Below are 16,380 nucleotides of genomic sequence, written 5' to 3'. Positions count from 1 at the left end.
TAATCTGATTCATTGTTAATTCCATTCCTTTACTCTCTTGTGTGAGTGCTGAAATGAGATTGTAGAAGTGCTCTTTAACAAATAGAAACCTTTTCTTCCCCTCAGGCTATAACAACTCCAGCCATGGCAGTCAGTCATATTATGTTGGAATCTTATAAAAAGTATATACTTGTCTCGTTGATTCTGCACGGAAAGGTTCAGCAACTGCCTAAGTACACATCACAGATAGTTGGAAGATTCATTAAGGTGAGATTACATATTTAATTTTAGAGGAAAAAATGTCTAACGCCTATCTTTGTCTAACAAATACTGCGAGAAATTTTTATTCTAATAAACGAGTTAAAAGGATGTTGGGCAACAATATCTTATTCAATTGATATTACATCACATAACCTCTAGATATTACCTCCTAATTTTCATTCTGGGTGTTTGCAATAACTAATGCAAATATTTTTCAATTTAATAGTGTATTTTCAGAAAACGAAATGAACTTTTGTATGTTGTAACATGTATGCTGTTTAATTTTTTTAAAAGTTAGTTTCAGTTTAGTTTTGAAATCCAGCAAAATAGATAATTCATCCTCTAAATCACAGCTTTGAATATCTTATGAAGGTTTAGGGTTAAGAGGTTAGGAATCATATCCAAAAATCATGACTTGATTTAAATGGTGCCCGGAGGCTAAATCACACTGCATTTCTTCAATGCAGTTATTTGTCTTTGCTATTCCTCCACCCTCCTTTTGGTCATTCTATAATCCTGGCATTACTTTTTTTAGTTCAGTCCACAATTGCTTTCTGTCTCATTTTATTGATATTCTTTGAAGAGCCCATTGAGGCACTCATCTCTGCCTTCTGAACAGGGATTAACCTAGCTGTCCCTTTTCACAGTCTCATCGATCTTTCTATTCTGGGATTAATCCCCAAAACATGTCTTGGGTTTCCTTTGTTTTCTGCATCCTGCCCCTGTCTTCCAAGCCAAATGTCGGAGATTACAGATGGATCACCAAATGGGCCTTTATTAGCCAGCGAGATGGGTGTTCTTCCATAATAACCCATTGTAAATTGTAAAGTATGGGTGTTGAACTGTGCTTCCAAAATTCCATTCCTTTGAATCAAAGGACATACGACAGAGGACATAGGTTTAAGGTGAAGGGAAAAAGATTTAATAGGAATCTGAGGGGTAACTTCTCCACACAAAGGGTGGTGGATGTATGGAACAAGCTGCCAGAGGAGGTAGTTGAGGCAGGGGTTATCCCAACATTTAAGAAACAGATAGGTACATGGATAGGACAGGTTTGGAGGGATATGGGCCAAATGCAGACAGGTAGGACTAGTGTAGCTGGGACATGTTAGCCAGTGTAGGCAAGTTGTGCCGAAGGCCCTGTTTCCACACTGGATCACTCTATGACTCCAATTTAGAATATAGAACAGTACACCACAAGAACATGCTCTTTGGCCCATGATATCTTTGCCGACCAATATGCCAATTTAAATTAATCTCATCTGGCTGCACATGGTCTATATCCCTCCATTCCCTGCCTGTTCAAGTGGCTGTTGAAATGTCTCTTAAATGTAGCAATTGTATCTGCTTCCACTATCTGGCAGACACGTATCACTCACTGTCAAATAAAAAACATGTATCTCAGATCTCATTGAGCTTTCCTCCTTTCACATTAAATCTATGTATTTGACACAACCATCCTGGCGAAAAAGACTGACTATCTACCCTTTCTATGCCTCTCATAACTGTATATACTTTTTATCAGGATGTCTCTTGGCCTCTGATGCTCCAGAGAGAACTATAAGCTTGTCCACCCTCTCCTTGAAGCCAATGCTCTCTCCCAAGTCTTGTGGGAGAATCTAGAACTAAGGATTACTGTTTAAAAATAACAGATTGCCCATTCAAGACAGAGATGAGGTGATTTTATTTCTCAGAAGGTTCTGAGTGTGAAACTCTCTTCCTCAAAGAATGACAGAAGTAAAATCTTTGAATATTTTTAAGACAGATTTAGATTCTTGATAAGCAAGAGGATAGAATGTTATCAGAGTTAGGTAGAAATGTGGAATTGAGATTGCAGGCAGGTCAGCTATGATTTTGTATTCTGGATTGATCTTGAATACATGATGTATTCAGAGAGAGAGATAGCTCTTAAGGTTAACGGAATCAAAGGATATGGGGAGAAAGCAGGAACGGGTACTGATTTTGGATGATCAGCCATGATCGTATTGAATGGCGGTGCTGGCTTGAAAAGTCGAATGGCTTACTCCTGCACCTATTTTCTATGTTTCTCTAATCCTCAAAGTCCTGGTGAATCTCTTCTGCACCATTTCCAAACCCTTCACATCCTTCTTGTATTAAAGTGACCAGAACTTCACACAATACCCTGAAAGTACCCCAACCAAAGTTTAATATAGCTGCATCATAACTTCTCAACTTTTATACTCAATGCCTTGACTGATAAGGCAAATACACGGTATGCCGCCTTAACCAGCCGAGCTGCTTGTGTTGCAACTTTCGGGGAGTTACTTAGTTTCACCCCAAGATCCCTCTATAGATAAGTACTCCTGTCATTTATTTGTCCTCTTACGTTTGACCTCCAAAAGTGCAACACCTCACACTTAACTGGATTAAACTCTGCCTGCCCTTTCCAACTGATCTATACCCTGCAGTATCTTTTAAACAACGTTTTCTTGCATTTAACTGAATTTTTGAAGTGGCATACAAGATCTACAGGCAATTATGTTGCACTTTGAATACTTGTGGCCATGGAATTATTTTAAAAGCTTCCCCAAAACATGTCTTCATTCAATTGCCTTTGTTAAATCGCCCATAACAGCTTGCTGCCTAGCACTTTATTGTAGAGCACTTTAAGAATGTTTATTAGATTACTGAATCACCAGAGACGTACTAATGATATAGAGATAAAGTTCAGATATCCGAACAGAAATTTCTAGGTTGTCTGAAGAATTTATTTTGTCCTCTGGTACCTATAATGAAGGTAACCTGCTGCTGTTTCCTGGTCTGCATGTCACCCCAGAGCTATGGTATTGTAATTGACATATACATCTGAAGTAGTCTGGCTAGTGACTTGATTCCAGGTCATTTGGAGATGTAGGCTGAATGCTGCTCTTGTCAACAATGCCCACATTCCCATGAATAGAATTAATTCAAATCTAGGGTGTTTTTTATAAACTCATTAAAAAAAATAATGTAATTAAAAATGGAAAATGCTGGAAGCACTCAGTAGGTTAGGGAGTATCTGAGGAATGAGAAGCAGAGTTCACATATGATATTGAAGATCCATCATTGAATTTAAATTACTAAAACTTTAAACTGAAACATTAACCCTGTTTCCCTTTCCACAGATGCTGCCTTACTTGCTGAGTGTTTCCAGTATTCTCTGTTTTTGTTTCAGTTTTCCAGCATCTGCAGTTATTTGATTTTTATTAAAAATAATGCAACTATATACTCTGGTCTTTTTTTTTTAATTTAAAAAGAATGGCTGAGAGAAATATATACATCAAAGTGACTAAGTGTATCCATTGCTTGGTTAATTTTGACTTTTTATTTCAATATTTGTGCTCTTTCCCCTGCTGCCCTTTGGCTTGATTTAATTCAGATGTGGACTGGCATATGATGTAAACTGTTGAACACCTTGTGAGCAGCACGACTGACATGATGATAGTAGTGCTGAGGAAAAAGTGACTGGGAGATGGTGCCTGCAATGGTAAAGTCTAAAAGTTACCATTTGACAATTCTACAAATGTGTTGCTGCTTAAAGGTTACTTTCCTTTCTGGTTGCCCTATGTAACATCTTGGTATCTCCCCTAATCATTTCCTTGTTTATATTGATAAACTGCAGGAAACCATCACCATCCTTTCTACATACACTAATACAAACTCTGCATGCAAATAACAGCCCAGAATATACAACAAGTTGATTTGTGACAGGCTCAATCGACAATTTTTTGTTGTTGTCATATTAGGAAATGCTTTTATTTTGACATTGTAATTAAAATTAAACTTAGGTTTGATTTGCTCAAGGGCAATAACTTATTCCAAAAACATAATTAGTAGAAGATGCCTTGTAAAGGTCAAAAGCACATTAAAAAAAAATGTAGCCACTAAGCTGTGGGTACCCAATTCCGAATAAGTGTTATGACTTATTGAAAACTTCCACGCCAATTTGGTCCCCTTTCTCTCTTGTCTTTTAGACCGTCCCTCAAAATAAATTTGTGCCTTAAGGGGATAGAGAGGAGTTTATAAAAGTTATCGTTGGAAGCTCAGGGTTGTAGCTAGGGAAGGGTTCCTCTTTGCATTTGGATATTGCAGTCTGTAGTTGAATTCTAAATGACTAGATTTTAAAATGTAGTGTAGATTCAAAATAGGTGAGACTTCTTTAAATTAGATATGTAGAAAGCATTACAATTGAGGGCATTCTTCTCAGAAGATGATAATTTACCTTGAGGATTGGCTGCATTGAGGGAAACGATATGAGTTTTGAGGAAAAATAATTGGGGTCTGTTACCCGCAAAGAGGAAGTTTGAAAATTGCCTCTGGAAAATTTATCAAACTTTTTTTATAGTTTGAATTTTTTTCTTGTTCTTTTACCCCTTTGACATCTTGACCATTCCTTTTCCATTTTTATATTTGTGCTGGAGAGGGGGGAGGAATTGAATTTTAGGATCGTTGGGACAGTTTGATAGCATTGAAACTGGGGGGATAGGGTTGAACTTTGCAGCTCTAAGAAGATCTGTTAGGGGTCTGAGAAATTTAGAATTTACCCAGTGTGTGATTGAGAAATGTACTTTGTCAGTAATGAGGAGAGGCAATATTTTGTTGCGTGTGTGGTGAAATAGCTGAGTAGCTCTGCAGAAATAATTGAAATCTGATATAAATGAAAATATATGTGCTGCAAAGACTGTATTTGTGTCTTTTTGATCTGGATTCTTAAATGGAAAAAATGGAAGTTTTGGAGAGGTGAACAGAACCACTTGTTATGTTACAAAATGAGAAAGTGTACCTACTTCTACTTGTATTGAATGCATAATCCTTAACAAGGAGATTTTATGTTCAGTGTGTTTTGACCTTGCTATCCTAAGATTTGCTCAAAGTTTGTCAGAGATCATAATTAGTGCAGTAAAACGTAATGGGGAAATGTAGAGTTAGGAATTCTCAGTGGCTAAAACTGACGTAGGCAGCAAAGTTTATGCAGATGAAACACAAGTAAGGGAATGTAGGATTAGGAGGGGGCAGATTTATTTCTTATTCTACCTTGACATTAATGAGTTTCGGTCTTTGATTGTTCTATCAGGACACGTGCTCAATAAGAAACTGTTCATTGATGGCTCCATTTGGCTGCCATCAGGCAGCTTGACTCCAATCATTGCTCTGGTCCAAATGTGAACAGGTTTGAAGAGAATTCCCCAAATTATGGCCTTTTTCATGTCGACATCATGAATTACAATAGGAAAATGCTGAACTAGAACTGTATGGACATGTAACTTTGTGTAAAAGCAAACGTTCATGGAAAAGTTATTTCTTCTCTTCCCTTCCACTGAATTGGCAAGGTATAATTATTACTTTGTCTTCTAATTATCTTTTAGAATATGAGTTCATTATTACACTGCATTACATTTTACTGATATCACCCCTGACAATGTCCCTTTTTACTGTGATTTCAGATTGTGCAACTTTGGAGCATTATTTTCATCAGTCTTGCTCTCTAGACCTTTGCGCTCATAAGATTCATTCTGTGGTTTAGGAGGTGGGCGATTATTGTTAGTTGTGCTGCTCACAAAAGCATCTTCAACTGGTGCCCTTATAATAGGGAAGTTCAAATGACAGCAGAGGAAATGTATAAGTGTTAAAATATGTATGGTTAATAAGGGAATCATCTTAACTTACATGTAAAATAAATAATTGAAATATATAATGCACTATGAATGTTTTTTTCTTAAAATATTCATGTATTTAGAATGTATAGTTAATACACTTTCTGTCAATTGAAAAACAATTGCACAATCTCTGCATCAATGAGGTAAACTGTATCTTGTGTTGTCTATCCTTCAACAGCCCCTTAGTAATGCCTATCATGAATTAGCACAAGTGTATGCAACAAATAACCCAGCAGAACTTCGAAATGTTGTGAACAAACACAATGAAACATTCACAAGAGATAATAACATGGGACTGGTCAAACAATGCCTGTCCTCTCTTTATAAAAAGAACATTCAAAGATTAACAAAGGTAAGACATATCTGGGTAGAGCACTATACATCAAGCCATAGAGATAACTAAGTGAATCTGTTTACTGTTTTCTTTCAGTGTGCTTAAAGTTCTTGCAATGGCAATGTAAAGTTAAATTTCCAATAAAATAGTTCCTTCCACTCCCCCAAAGTCTTAATCGTCTGAAGTATTTTAGCGTGACAATGGTCGGCTTTGTAATTTGTTCTCAATTACTTCCACCACTAGACAGAGAAATTGAACTTTTTTTAACAGCAATAAGAGATCTGTAAAAGTTGTGCTCGCCTGGTTTTGCATCATTGGTTAAGACATTGAGTTAATTTATATGTGCTTTTGGTTCTGAAGAGGAAAATTAGCCAGCAGCATTGCTCTTGATCATTACAAGAGATGGTCATTAGAAATGTGTATGTCTTGTTGGATAAGGGTATCCACTACATCAGATCAGCAGTGCAATGTTTGAGAATAAAGAAACAAAGATGTTTAGGAGGAGGAGGAAATAGATAGAAAAGCAGTACAAAACTATATGCTGAAAAAATATTACCTGTCGATTTCTGTGCTATATGATCTGTCCGCCAAAGATAAAAATGATCGTGCCATTCAACATTATGAGGGCGGAACATGGCGCAGCAGTCGAGTTACTGCCTTGCAGCACCAGAGATCCAGGTTTGATCCTGGGCGCTGTCTGTATGCAGGTTGTGCATTCTTTCCGTGACCGTTTTCTCCCGGGTGCTCCGGGTTCTCCCACATTCCAAAGATGTTCAGGTTTGTAGGTTGATTAGCTTTGGTAAAGATTGTAAGTTGTCCCTGATGTTTAGGATTGTGTTAGTGTACGAGGATCGCTGGTTGGTGTGGACTCTGTGCTGTATCTCTAAACTAAATTAAACTAAACTAAACATGAGAAACAAAAATGTAGAATGTAATCCATGTGCAGCTGTGCCACTGATATATATTAAAGCAAATACCTACTGATAAATGGACGGTAGACCAAGAGAGAATGACTGGTGAAATGTGCAAAGAGCAGGGATATTGAGACCACTTTTAGCATTCACTAGCTGCTGTGGAGCCGTTGGGTCCAAACCTCTCCTGCATTGGTCTAGCACCCTCCCCTCCCCCCTTCCTCCCCCCCACTCACCCACTCCATCCCCCATCAACCCCTCTTATCCTCCCCTCACCCACTGACCCAGTCCATCCCCCATCAACCCCCCTTATCCTCCCCCTCACCCACTGACCCAGTCCATCCCTCTCAACCCCCCTTATCCCCTCGCCCCTCCTCCCCTTATCCTCCCACACCACTTTTAGGGGCTTTCCGGCGGCGCTGCCATTCCCGCCCTGCGGTTCCTCTCTTCATAGGGGCATGGGAACCTCCCCCTCCACCTCCCTCTTGTCCTGCCTATTCTGCTCCACTCCCCCACCCCTCATTGGCCGCCGCTCCCGTCACTCGTGCGGGTCCCTTCCCCTCACCCTTCTTCCGGTCCCGCCTCTTCCGCTCTCCTCACCTCCCCCCACATTGATCGCCACTCCCGCCAATTAAATGGCGATCTCAAAATGGCGATCTCATATATGACCTGTTCGGTTCCCATTGTGACGTCGAACACGGAGGTATTACTGCGGCTGACGGGCATGGCAAGTGGAAAAGGGATTTATTGAAGTTTAAAATGTCAATAACTTTTAAAATATAACAACAATTTGAACGAAACTTGCTACTGCGCACTTCAGGCCAATAGTGAGTAAGGTGGGCCTAAAATTGTTGCGCTATCGTGTACTGTTTTGGCTGTATTTCGGGAACAAATATATATATACAAACAAATAAACATACATACAAGATGACAGTATATATATATATAGTATATATATATATATATATATAGGGAGAGAGAGCGAGCGCCTAGTCCAACACACGGAATTTAAACATGGCTGAGGCCTTTGTGATTTATGTATCTTCTGATAACCGCATGTGCATGGGTGAACAGGTTCATTGGGAGCTTGAAAAATTTAACATTTTGCAGGAGTTAATTTGATCGTCATACTTCTAAATCTGATATCTTCACAATTCCTGAAAAACATTGGTTAATTTCTAAAAGGATTTGCTTTTACAGGATGCACTTTATATCAAGTATCTGGTGATACTATAATTTTTTTTCACTAACCGTGTTCTTGTATTGTAGATTATATTGATTTGAGTGGAAAGTGTACATCCATCTCATAACATCTGGCCTATTTTCTATTACGTTGAGAAGTACCTTGTTTTTAATTGCAGACATTCTTAACGTTGTCCTTGCAAGACATGGCTAGTAGAGTACAATTATCAGGCGCTCAGGAAGCGGAGAAGTACGTACTTCACATGGTAAGGCTTTATGTAGCTAAATAAGAAAATGGCTTAAAAGATTATATGGGGAATCAACTTTATAGTTTGCAGAAAAAGCTGAGGTAGAGTCATAAAAGCTGATAATGTGTGTTTGAGCAGTAAACTCAAAAAATCAATCTGAAAATAAATCCATGTTAAACATTGGTCAGGACACAGAAAAAAATTATGTGGATGCAAGGAACTGCAGAATCAGATTTATAAATAATGATGTGTGCAATTTTAACTATTCTATTGCAGAAAGGACTTTATCACAGGAAATGTACCTTGGTTTTACTAAAGATGGAAATCATAGTGGGGAAAGATTTAAACGATTATGACTATATGATTCCGAAAAGATTAATGGAATTATTTTCTGATATTTGAAAGTGTTTTTAAAGAGATGGATATGTCAAGAAGGCCAAATCAGTATGACGATGTTATTTAAAAATTGTTATCGAGAATATTGAAAATTCTTGCCCCTGGATGTTAGGACGTTTTGACAGAATTGGTTGTTGAAGCAGATTATTTCATCTTTGAATGTAACACTAAATTCATCCTTGGAGGGGAAAGAAATGCATGGTTATTGGAAGAAAACTGTCGAAGGGAAATAGATTAGAATTTCTGCATTTGAGACCCAGCCATAAAATGATGGACCCAATTTATATCTCCACGGGTTCTTAATAGATTCCACCATGATGACATAGCAGTTAACAGGCTTTTCAAATGTGTTCATTTTTCCTTGAAAAGTGGGGTGTTGTCTGACATTAATGACGAGAATGGATTTTCTGATCTTTGATATATCTAGGTTGGATGTGGCATTAACTTAATCCTGCGGTTATCCTGCCATATTTGGACTCTTAAACTACCCTATGGATAGCTGTTGACAGAGTCATAGAGTGATACAGTATGGAAACAGGTCCTTCGGCCCAACTAGCCCACACTGGCCAACATGTCCCACCTGCCTACGTTTGGTCCATATCCCTCCAACCCTGTCCTATCCATGTACCTGTCTAACTGTTTCTTAAACTTTGGGAAGAGCTTAAAGTTAAACCAGTCTCAACTACCTCTTCTGGCACACCTCAACTACCTCAGTCTGAAGAGGGGTCTCGACCCGAAACATCACCCATTCCTTCTCTCCCGAGATGCTGCCTGACCCGCTGAGTTACACCAGCATTTTGTGTCTACCTCCTCTGGCAGCTTGTTCCATACACCCACCACCCTTTGTGTGAAAGAGTGACCCCTCAGATTCCTATTAACTCTTTTCCCCTTCACCTAAAATCTATGTCCACTTGTCCTCGATTCACCCACTCTGGGCAAGAGATTCTGTGCATGCCAGGCAACTGCTGGAGGGCTTTGTGGCCATCAGCACCCATTGTCTCCCAATCTCCTGTCATGGGATGCCCAAATCAGTTGGCTGCGGTCATTAATGGGTTCATTGCAAAACCTGCCTTGTCAAAGAATGGGATTTCTACTAAACTGGATGACACTTGCTGATAGAGCAATTAATATCACACTAAGTGGATATAGATACACTGACATCAGATTTCCTGTTCATTTTTGGGCTGTAAGTACATCTCATTAAAATAAAATAAAAAATCCTTTTCATGGTACAATTGGGGATAATCTTATGACGAGCAGTAATTAGTTGGGAAATGGAGAAAGTGAATGCAGGATTGTGGCAAATTTTGTTCAGCAGGGATTTGTACCGAGGACTTAGCTTTTCACAAAACAGAATGCTGCCTTTTTATATAATGTCAATGCATTCATTTCAGAGAAAATTATTTTTGTTTGTTTTATCTAACTGATTAAATCAGGTAAAATTATATCATGACATTTGCTGATGAGAATAATTTGTCTTTGATTTCATGAAATTAACTTTCTTTCAGATAGATGATGGGGAAATCTACGCTAGTATTAATCAGAAGGATGGTATGGTTAGTTTCCATGACAACCCGGAGAAATACAATAACCCAGCCATGCTTCTCAACATTGACCACGAGGTAACAAAAAATTAATTATAGTTAATGATTGTTGACATTTATAATTTAAACATGTTAGAATTTGTTTTATTCATATATGGGACATGGATATCACTGACAAGGCTACCATTTATTACCCATTTTTAATTGCCTTTGGTGAAATAATGGTGAGCTCTCTTGAACCATTGCAGTTCTTTGGTAGTATTGGTAGGATTTGCAAACAATGATGATAATGAACAAAAGTTGACTTTGAGGGAAAGTTGCCTTTTAATGTGGGTGATACCCTTGTTTGTCCGACCATGGAATTTCACAATTTAACTTCCCTGATTATCTATGGGTGCTTCCACAATCTCTTGGTGTCCCTATACTCCCCTAAACTGTCAGGGTGCATACATTTCAATGCACTGCTTGTGAAAACAAAAGGCTAGCTGTCTGAAGCACTCAGTGTAACAAAAATGCAACAACATGCAGCTAAATGGTACATAGAGGCAAAATAATTTTATAATATCCGGATAGATTTGTTCATCAGATTAATTTTTGGGTCGGAACTCCTGTGTGCCGACCTAAAACATATTCTGTCCGTTTCCCTCCAATATATATTTATTTATGATCATGCATTCAGCATAGTGGCGTAGGGGCAGCAGTGTGGCTTAGCTGGTAGAGCTGCTCCCTCACAGCACCAAAGACATGTGGATTTGAAGGGCCTGTAAATTGCCCCTAGTATAACAGGAGTGAATGCAAAAGTGGGGTAACATAGGTCTAGTGTGTACGGATGGTCGACGAGGATTTGGAGGATCAAAGGATCTGTTTGCATGCTGTATCTCTAACACCCTAAAGAAAACATAATCCTGAGAATAATAATTGACATGTAGTTGTCTTATGTTTCTATGAAACCGACTATGTTGTCATTTTAATTTCCAGATGCAAAAATGTATAGAATTAGATGAGAAGCTGAAAGCAATGGATCAGGAAATCACTGTTAATCCACAGTTTGTACAGAAGGTAAGAAATGGGTGCAAAACGCAAAGTACTGGAAGTACTCAGCCAGGTCTATGGAGAGAATGGACAAGTGACCTTTTGGGCTGGGACCTTTGTTCAGATAAGAAATAGCTGGTCAGACTAGGCAGCTGTAACAATGCAGCTCTTATCGCCTATTCCCAATTACTCGTGGGAGGTCGAGGTGGGTTATTTTCTCGACACATTACAATCCTTGTTTGACATTACATCCAAGTTGGCATTTGGTAAAAAAATAAAGGGTTTTGATCAAATGGCAATGGAATAATGAAGATCTTGTATTCAAGTTGGTCTAATTTAGAATTATCTACAATGGATATAGTTTTCATGAGCCCTTAAGTCATCTGATGGAAGAAAATTTAAAGTAGTCCTGGAATCACATAGCACGGAAACAAGCCCTGTGGCCAACGTTCATGCCAACCAAGATACCCAATTCAATTCCATGTAAGCTGATCCCATTTACCTGCAAAGGGTGCTTGTCCCTATGAACCTTTTCTATCCATGTGCTGTCCAAATGTCTTTTAAATGTTGTTATTGTACCTTCATAAACTATTTCATCTGGTAGCTTGTTCCAAATACTCAGCACCCTCTGTGTGAAAAAAAAACCCTCAGATTCCTATTAAATCTTTCCCCTCTCTTACCCAAATCTCTCTAATTCTTGATTCCCATACCCTGGAGAGAAAGATCCTGTGAATCCACCCTATCTATTTTACTCATGATTTTATACACCTGTATAAGATCACCCCTCAGCATCCTGCGCTCTAAGGAGTAAAGTTCTCTCCTGCCCAACCCATCCTTCGACTCCTGGCAACATCCTTGTAATTCTTCTTCTTTCCTCTAGCAGGGTGACCAATACTGAGCAAAAGTACAGCATTTAAAAAAAAACTAGATATAACATTATCTTTTTGATAAAACGTTAGTGGCCATTGTGATGGAGTAGCTTAAAATTAAATGGCACTCTATAGCGGCACTATGGAGCACTATGAAGAAAACCCTGTGATGTAGATTTACTTTTTTTTCCTTGCAGAGCATGGGAACACAGGAAGATGATGTAGGAAGCAAGGCATCAAGTTATTCATAAAATAAATCTTGAAGACTGGGCAAGAGCAACAGCAACAAAAAGATGCAAATGAAGAAGGTAGATCAGCGGGATAAAACCCAGGAAAGTGAGGGAATGGATATAGCTGCATGAACATCAGGAGAGCAAATCAGCTGTTTGAGGAGAGATTCCCTCTGTTGTTACTGCTTTCAGAACTGTTTTTCTTGGCAAACGAATCTATGGGTAGGAATAAATCTATCGCTGTTTTATATATCATTGTTTGATGGTTAAACCAGAGCTGTGGTCAATAAAACTGACCTTTGTTTCTCCATTTTGTTTCTTGGCTTACCCTTTTTTTCAAACCCAGTGGAAATAACATTTTCTGAAGAAATGTAAACAGTGCATCAAGTGGGAGAGTCTAGGACCTGAGGGCCTGAGAGTCTAGGACCTGAGAATAAAAGGACATACTTTTAGAATGGACATGAGGAGGAATTTCTTCAGGTGAATCTGTGGAATTCATTGCCACAAACGGCTGTGGAGGCCATCATTGGGTATTTTTAAAGCGGCGATTGATAGGTTCTCGGTTACGAGGGTGACAAATGTTACAGGGAGAAGGCAGGAGAATGGGATTGAGAGGGAAAGATAGATCAGCCATGATGGAATAAATGAGCATTCGATGGGCTGAACGGCCTAATTCTGCTTCTATGTCTTATGGTCTTACGGTCTAAGTGGGACTCTTTATACATTAAAACCTCCAAGCTTGGGACTTTGGTGCCGGGCAAGCAGATTTTTCAAATACTTGTCTCGCAGATCAAAGTTATTAAAATTAACTTTCCAATTTTCGTCCTTAACCAATTGGATATTTGATTTATTTGGTTTTGTTGGTCAATTGATTCTGATCCCATAAAAAAACTTTTTTTTCCTCAGCTATTGAAATAGAGTAGTAGAATCATACAGTCTGGTAACAGGCCCTTCAGCTCAACTCATCCATTCTGATTAAGATGCTCCATCTCAGCTAGTCCCACTTGTGTGCATTGGGCCCATATATCCTCTAAACCTTTCCTGTCCATATACCGTTCCAAGTGCCCCTCAAATGCTATTATTGTACCTGTCTCAACTACCCCCTCTGGCAGCACATTTCATCTACCCTCCACCTTCTGAGTGAAAAAGTTACCACTCAGTTTCCTATTAAATCTTGCCCCTCACACTTTAAACCTATGTCCTCTGCTTCTTGACTCCCCAAAGCCGGATAAAAGGCATTGTGCATTCAACGCATCAATTCCGCTCATACTTTTATATACCTCTATAAGATCACCCCCAGCCTCCTGCACTCCAAGGATCAAAGCCCTAATTTGGCCAAACGCTCCCAGTAGCTCAGGCCTTCGCATCATGGCAACATCCTCACAAATCTTCTCTGCAATCCTTCCAGCCCAATGACGTCCCTCCTATAGAAGGGTGACCAAAACTGAACGCCATACTCCAAATGCGGCTTAACCAACGTGCTGTACAACTGTAACTCAATATCCCAACTTCTATACTCAATACCCTGACCGATGAAGGCCAATGCACCAATAGCTGCCTTCACCACAAGGTTGAGAGTTAGCTGAATGTGCAGATTAGTTGTCAGAAAAGCTGTGGACCACTGACTATGCACAAGGTTGCTACTGGTGTGTAATAAACTGAAATCAAACATCTGACATGGCGGTTGTACACTGGCAGGTCCACAGGGCAGTGCGAACATTTCATTTAGAAACGAAAGCAATTCCTTTTCATAAGGGAAAGCAACCATGAATTTTGAGATTCAGAAACAAAGATATGCAGTTGTTGGTTAATACACAAAAGGACACAAACTGCGGGAGTTATTCAGCGGGTCAGGTGGCATCTAATTTTTAGATAGACACAAAATGCTGGAGTAACTCAGCGGGTCAAGCTTCTTCAGACTGTCTGACCCACTGTAACTCCAGCATTTTGTGTCTATCTTTGGTATAAACCAGCAACTGCAGTTCCTTTTTATTACATCTCATTTTTAGCCTGTGTTGAGGAACGTCCGTGCTGTATCAGAGTGGGGAAGGTCAGGAGGAATGATGAAAACATGACAGAGGTGATGGGTGGGGTCAGGGAATGGTGGCGGCAGGCTCGGGGAGATACTGTGCAGGGATGATGGAGGCTGAGAGGGGAGGGGAGTGAGGGCTGAGTGTAAGGCTGTGGGTTGGGAAGGCTTCCGGCCTGAAACGGCACCTATCTATGTCCTCCAGAGGTGCTGCCTGGCCTGCTGAGTTACACCAGCACTGTGTGTCCAACCGTGAATTTCCCAGGAATTCCTGGAAACCAAGTACCAAGACTTTGAACGGGTTTGGGGACGAGGATTAAGGTGGGTGAGTGGGATGGTGCATCCACCATATCAGAGAAGCCAAGTCCAGACAGTCCGGCAGCTTGCTTTGGAAATTTGAAGATTCATATTTTTCTCCTGAGTCACCACCAAAGCAATGAATGGAAGAGTCATACTCCCCCATTGTAATCCCTCTCCCTTACCTCTTAGAAATTCCCAACAGGCGGCATTAGTCCCATGCCCAGAACAGACAGGACTTTATCAAACTATCCATCGACCAAGTTTGATGTTTCAAATTTGGGAGTAGGGTGTTAAGTTAAAGATATTTTCTTCAATCTTTGTTTTTCAACAAACCTCACATTTGCAATGTTCCAATCACCATTGCCAAGACACAAGAAATAGGAGCAGGAGTTGGCCACTCGAGCCTGCTTCACCATTCAGTATGATCATGGCTGATCTGTGCTGACCTCAACTCTTGTCCCAGTTCCCCATAACTGCCAGCACAATGGTGCAGCGATAGAGTTGGTGCGATGCAGCGCCAGAGACCCAGATTTTATCTTGACCGTGGATGCTGTCTGCACAAAGTTTGTACGTTCTCCCTGTGACCGCGTGGGTTTTTTCCTGGTGCTCCGGTTTCCTCTCATTTCAAAGCCATGTAGGTGTGTAGATTAATTGGCTTCTGTAACTTGTCTTTCATTGCTAGGATAGAACTAATGTATGGTTGATCACCAGTCGGCGTGGGCTGAAGGGCCTGTTTCCATGCTGCATCTCTAAACTAAACTGACTGCAAATTCCTTGATCATTCAAAATTTATTGATCTCACCTTGAATATTTGTAATAATCTGGCCTCCATCATCCACAGATACCAGAGATTCACTGTGCTCTGAAGAAATTTCTATACACTCGGCCCCTTGAACCTTCTCTGCCATTCAGTAATGCCATGGTTGATCTATGCAGGCATCAATTCATGTGCCAGGGCAGCATAGAGGCGCAGCTGGTAGAGCTGCTGCCTCACAGCGCCAGAGACCCAGGTTCGATCCATTTCCATTTGCGTATCCATTTCCTCCAAAGATGCTGCCCGACCCACTGAGTCACTCCAGCACTTGCTCAATATTGAGTAATTCAGTGTGGAAACAGGCCCTTTGGCCCAACTTGCTCATCCTGACTAACATTACCCATCTACACTAATCCCACCGGTCTGGGTTTGGCACATTTCCCTTTAAACCTATCCTATCCATGTACCTGTCTAAATGTTTCTTAAACATTGTGATAGTACCTGCCTCAACTACCTCCTCCGACAGCTTATTCCATACACCCACATCCCATCGTGTGAAAGAGTTACCCTCGGGTTCCCAGTAAATCTTTCCCACTTCACCTTAAATATATGCGCTCTGGCTATTCCAGGCAAGAGACTCTGAGCGCCTACCTG

General features: G+C 40.0%; 1 protein-coding gene across 1 annotated transcript in view; it reads left to right on the top strand.

Annotated features, from left to right (window-relative positions):
* Window positions 1–12,947, top strand: part of cops3 (COP9 signalosome subunit 3) — a 30,445-nt gene extending 17,498 nt beyond the window's left edge. The window contains exons 7-12 of the mRNA XM_078418147.1: window positions 106–246; window positions 6,076–6,249; window positions 8,504–8,590; window positions 10,477–10,590; window positions 11,491–11,571; window positions 12,611–12,947. Coding sequence (XP_078274273.1) covers window positions 106–246; window positions 6,076–6,249; window positions 8,504–8,590; window positions 10,477–10,590; window positions 11,491–11,571; window positions 12,611–12,664 — 651 coding nt within the window. The 3' untranslated portion in view covers window positions 12,665–12,947. The remainder of the gene's footprint in view (window positions 1–105; window positions 247–6,075; window positions 6,250–8,503; window positions 8,591–10,476; window positions 10,591–11,490; window positions 11,572–12,610) is intronic.
* Window positions 12,948–16,380: the final 3,433 nt, after the last annotated feature.

This window comes from Rhinoraja longicauda, chromosome 21, assembly GCF_053455715.1.
Source record: "Rhinoraja longicauda isolate Sanriku21f chromosome 21, sRhiLon1.1, whole genome shotgun sequence".
In the NCBI taxonomy this organism is placed as follows: domain Eukaryota; kingdom Metazoa; phylum Chordata; class Chondrichthyes; order Rajiformes; family Arhynchobatidae; genus Rhinoraja; species Rhinoraja longicauda.
The sequence above is the reverse complement of the archived record's forward strand: the minus strand, read 5'-3'. Positions and strand labels throughout refer to the sequence as shown.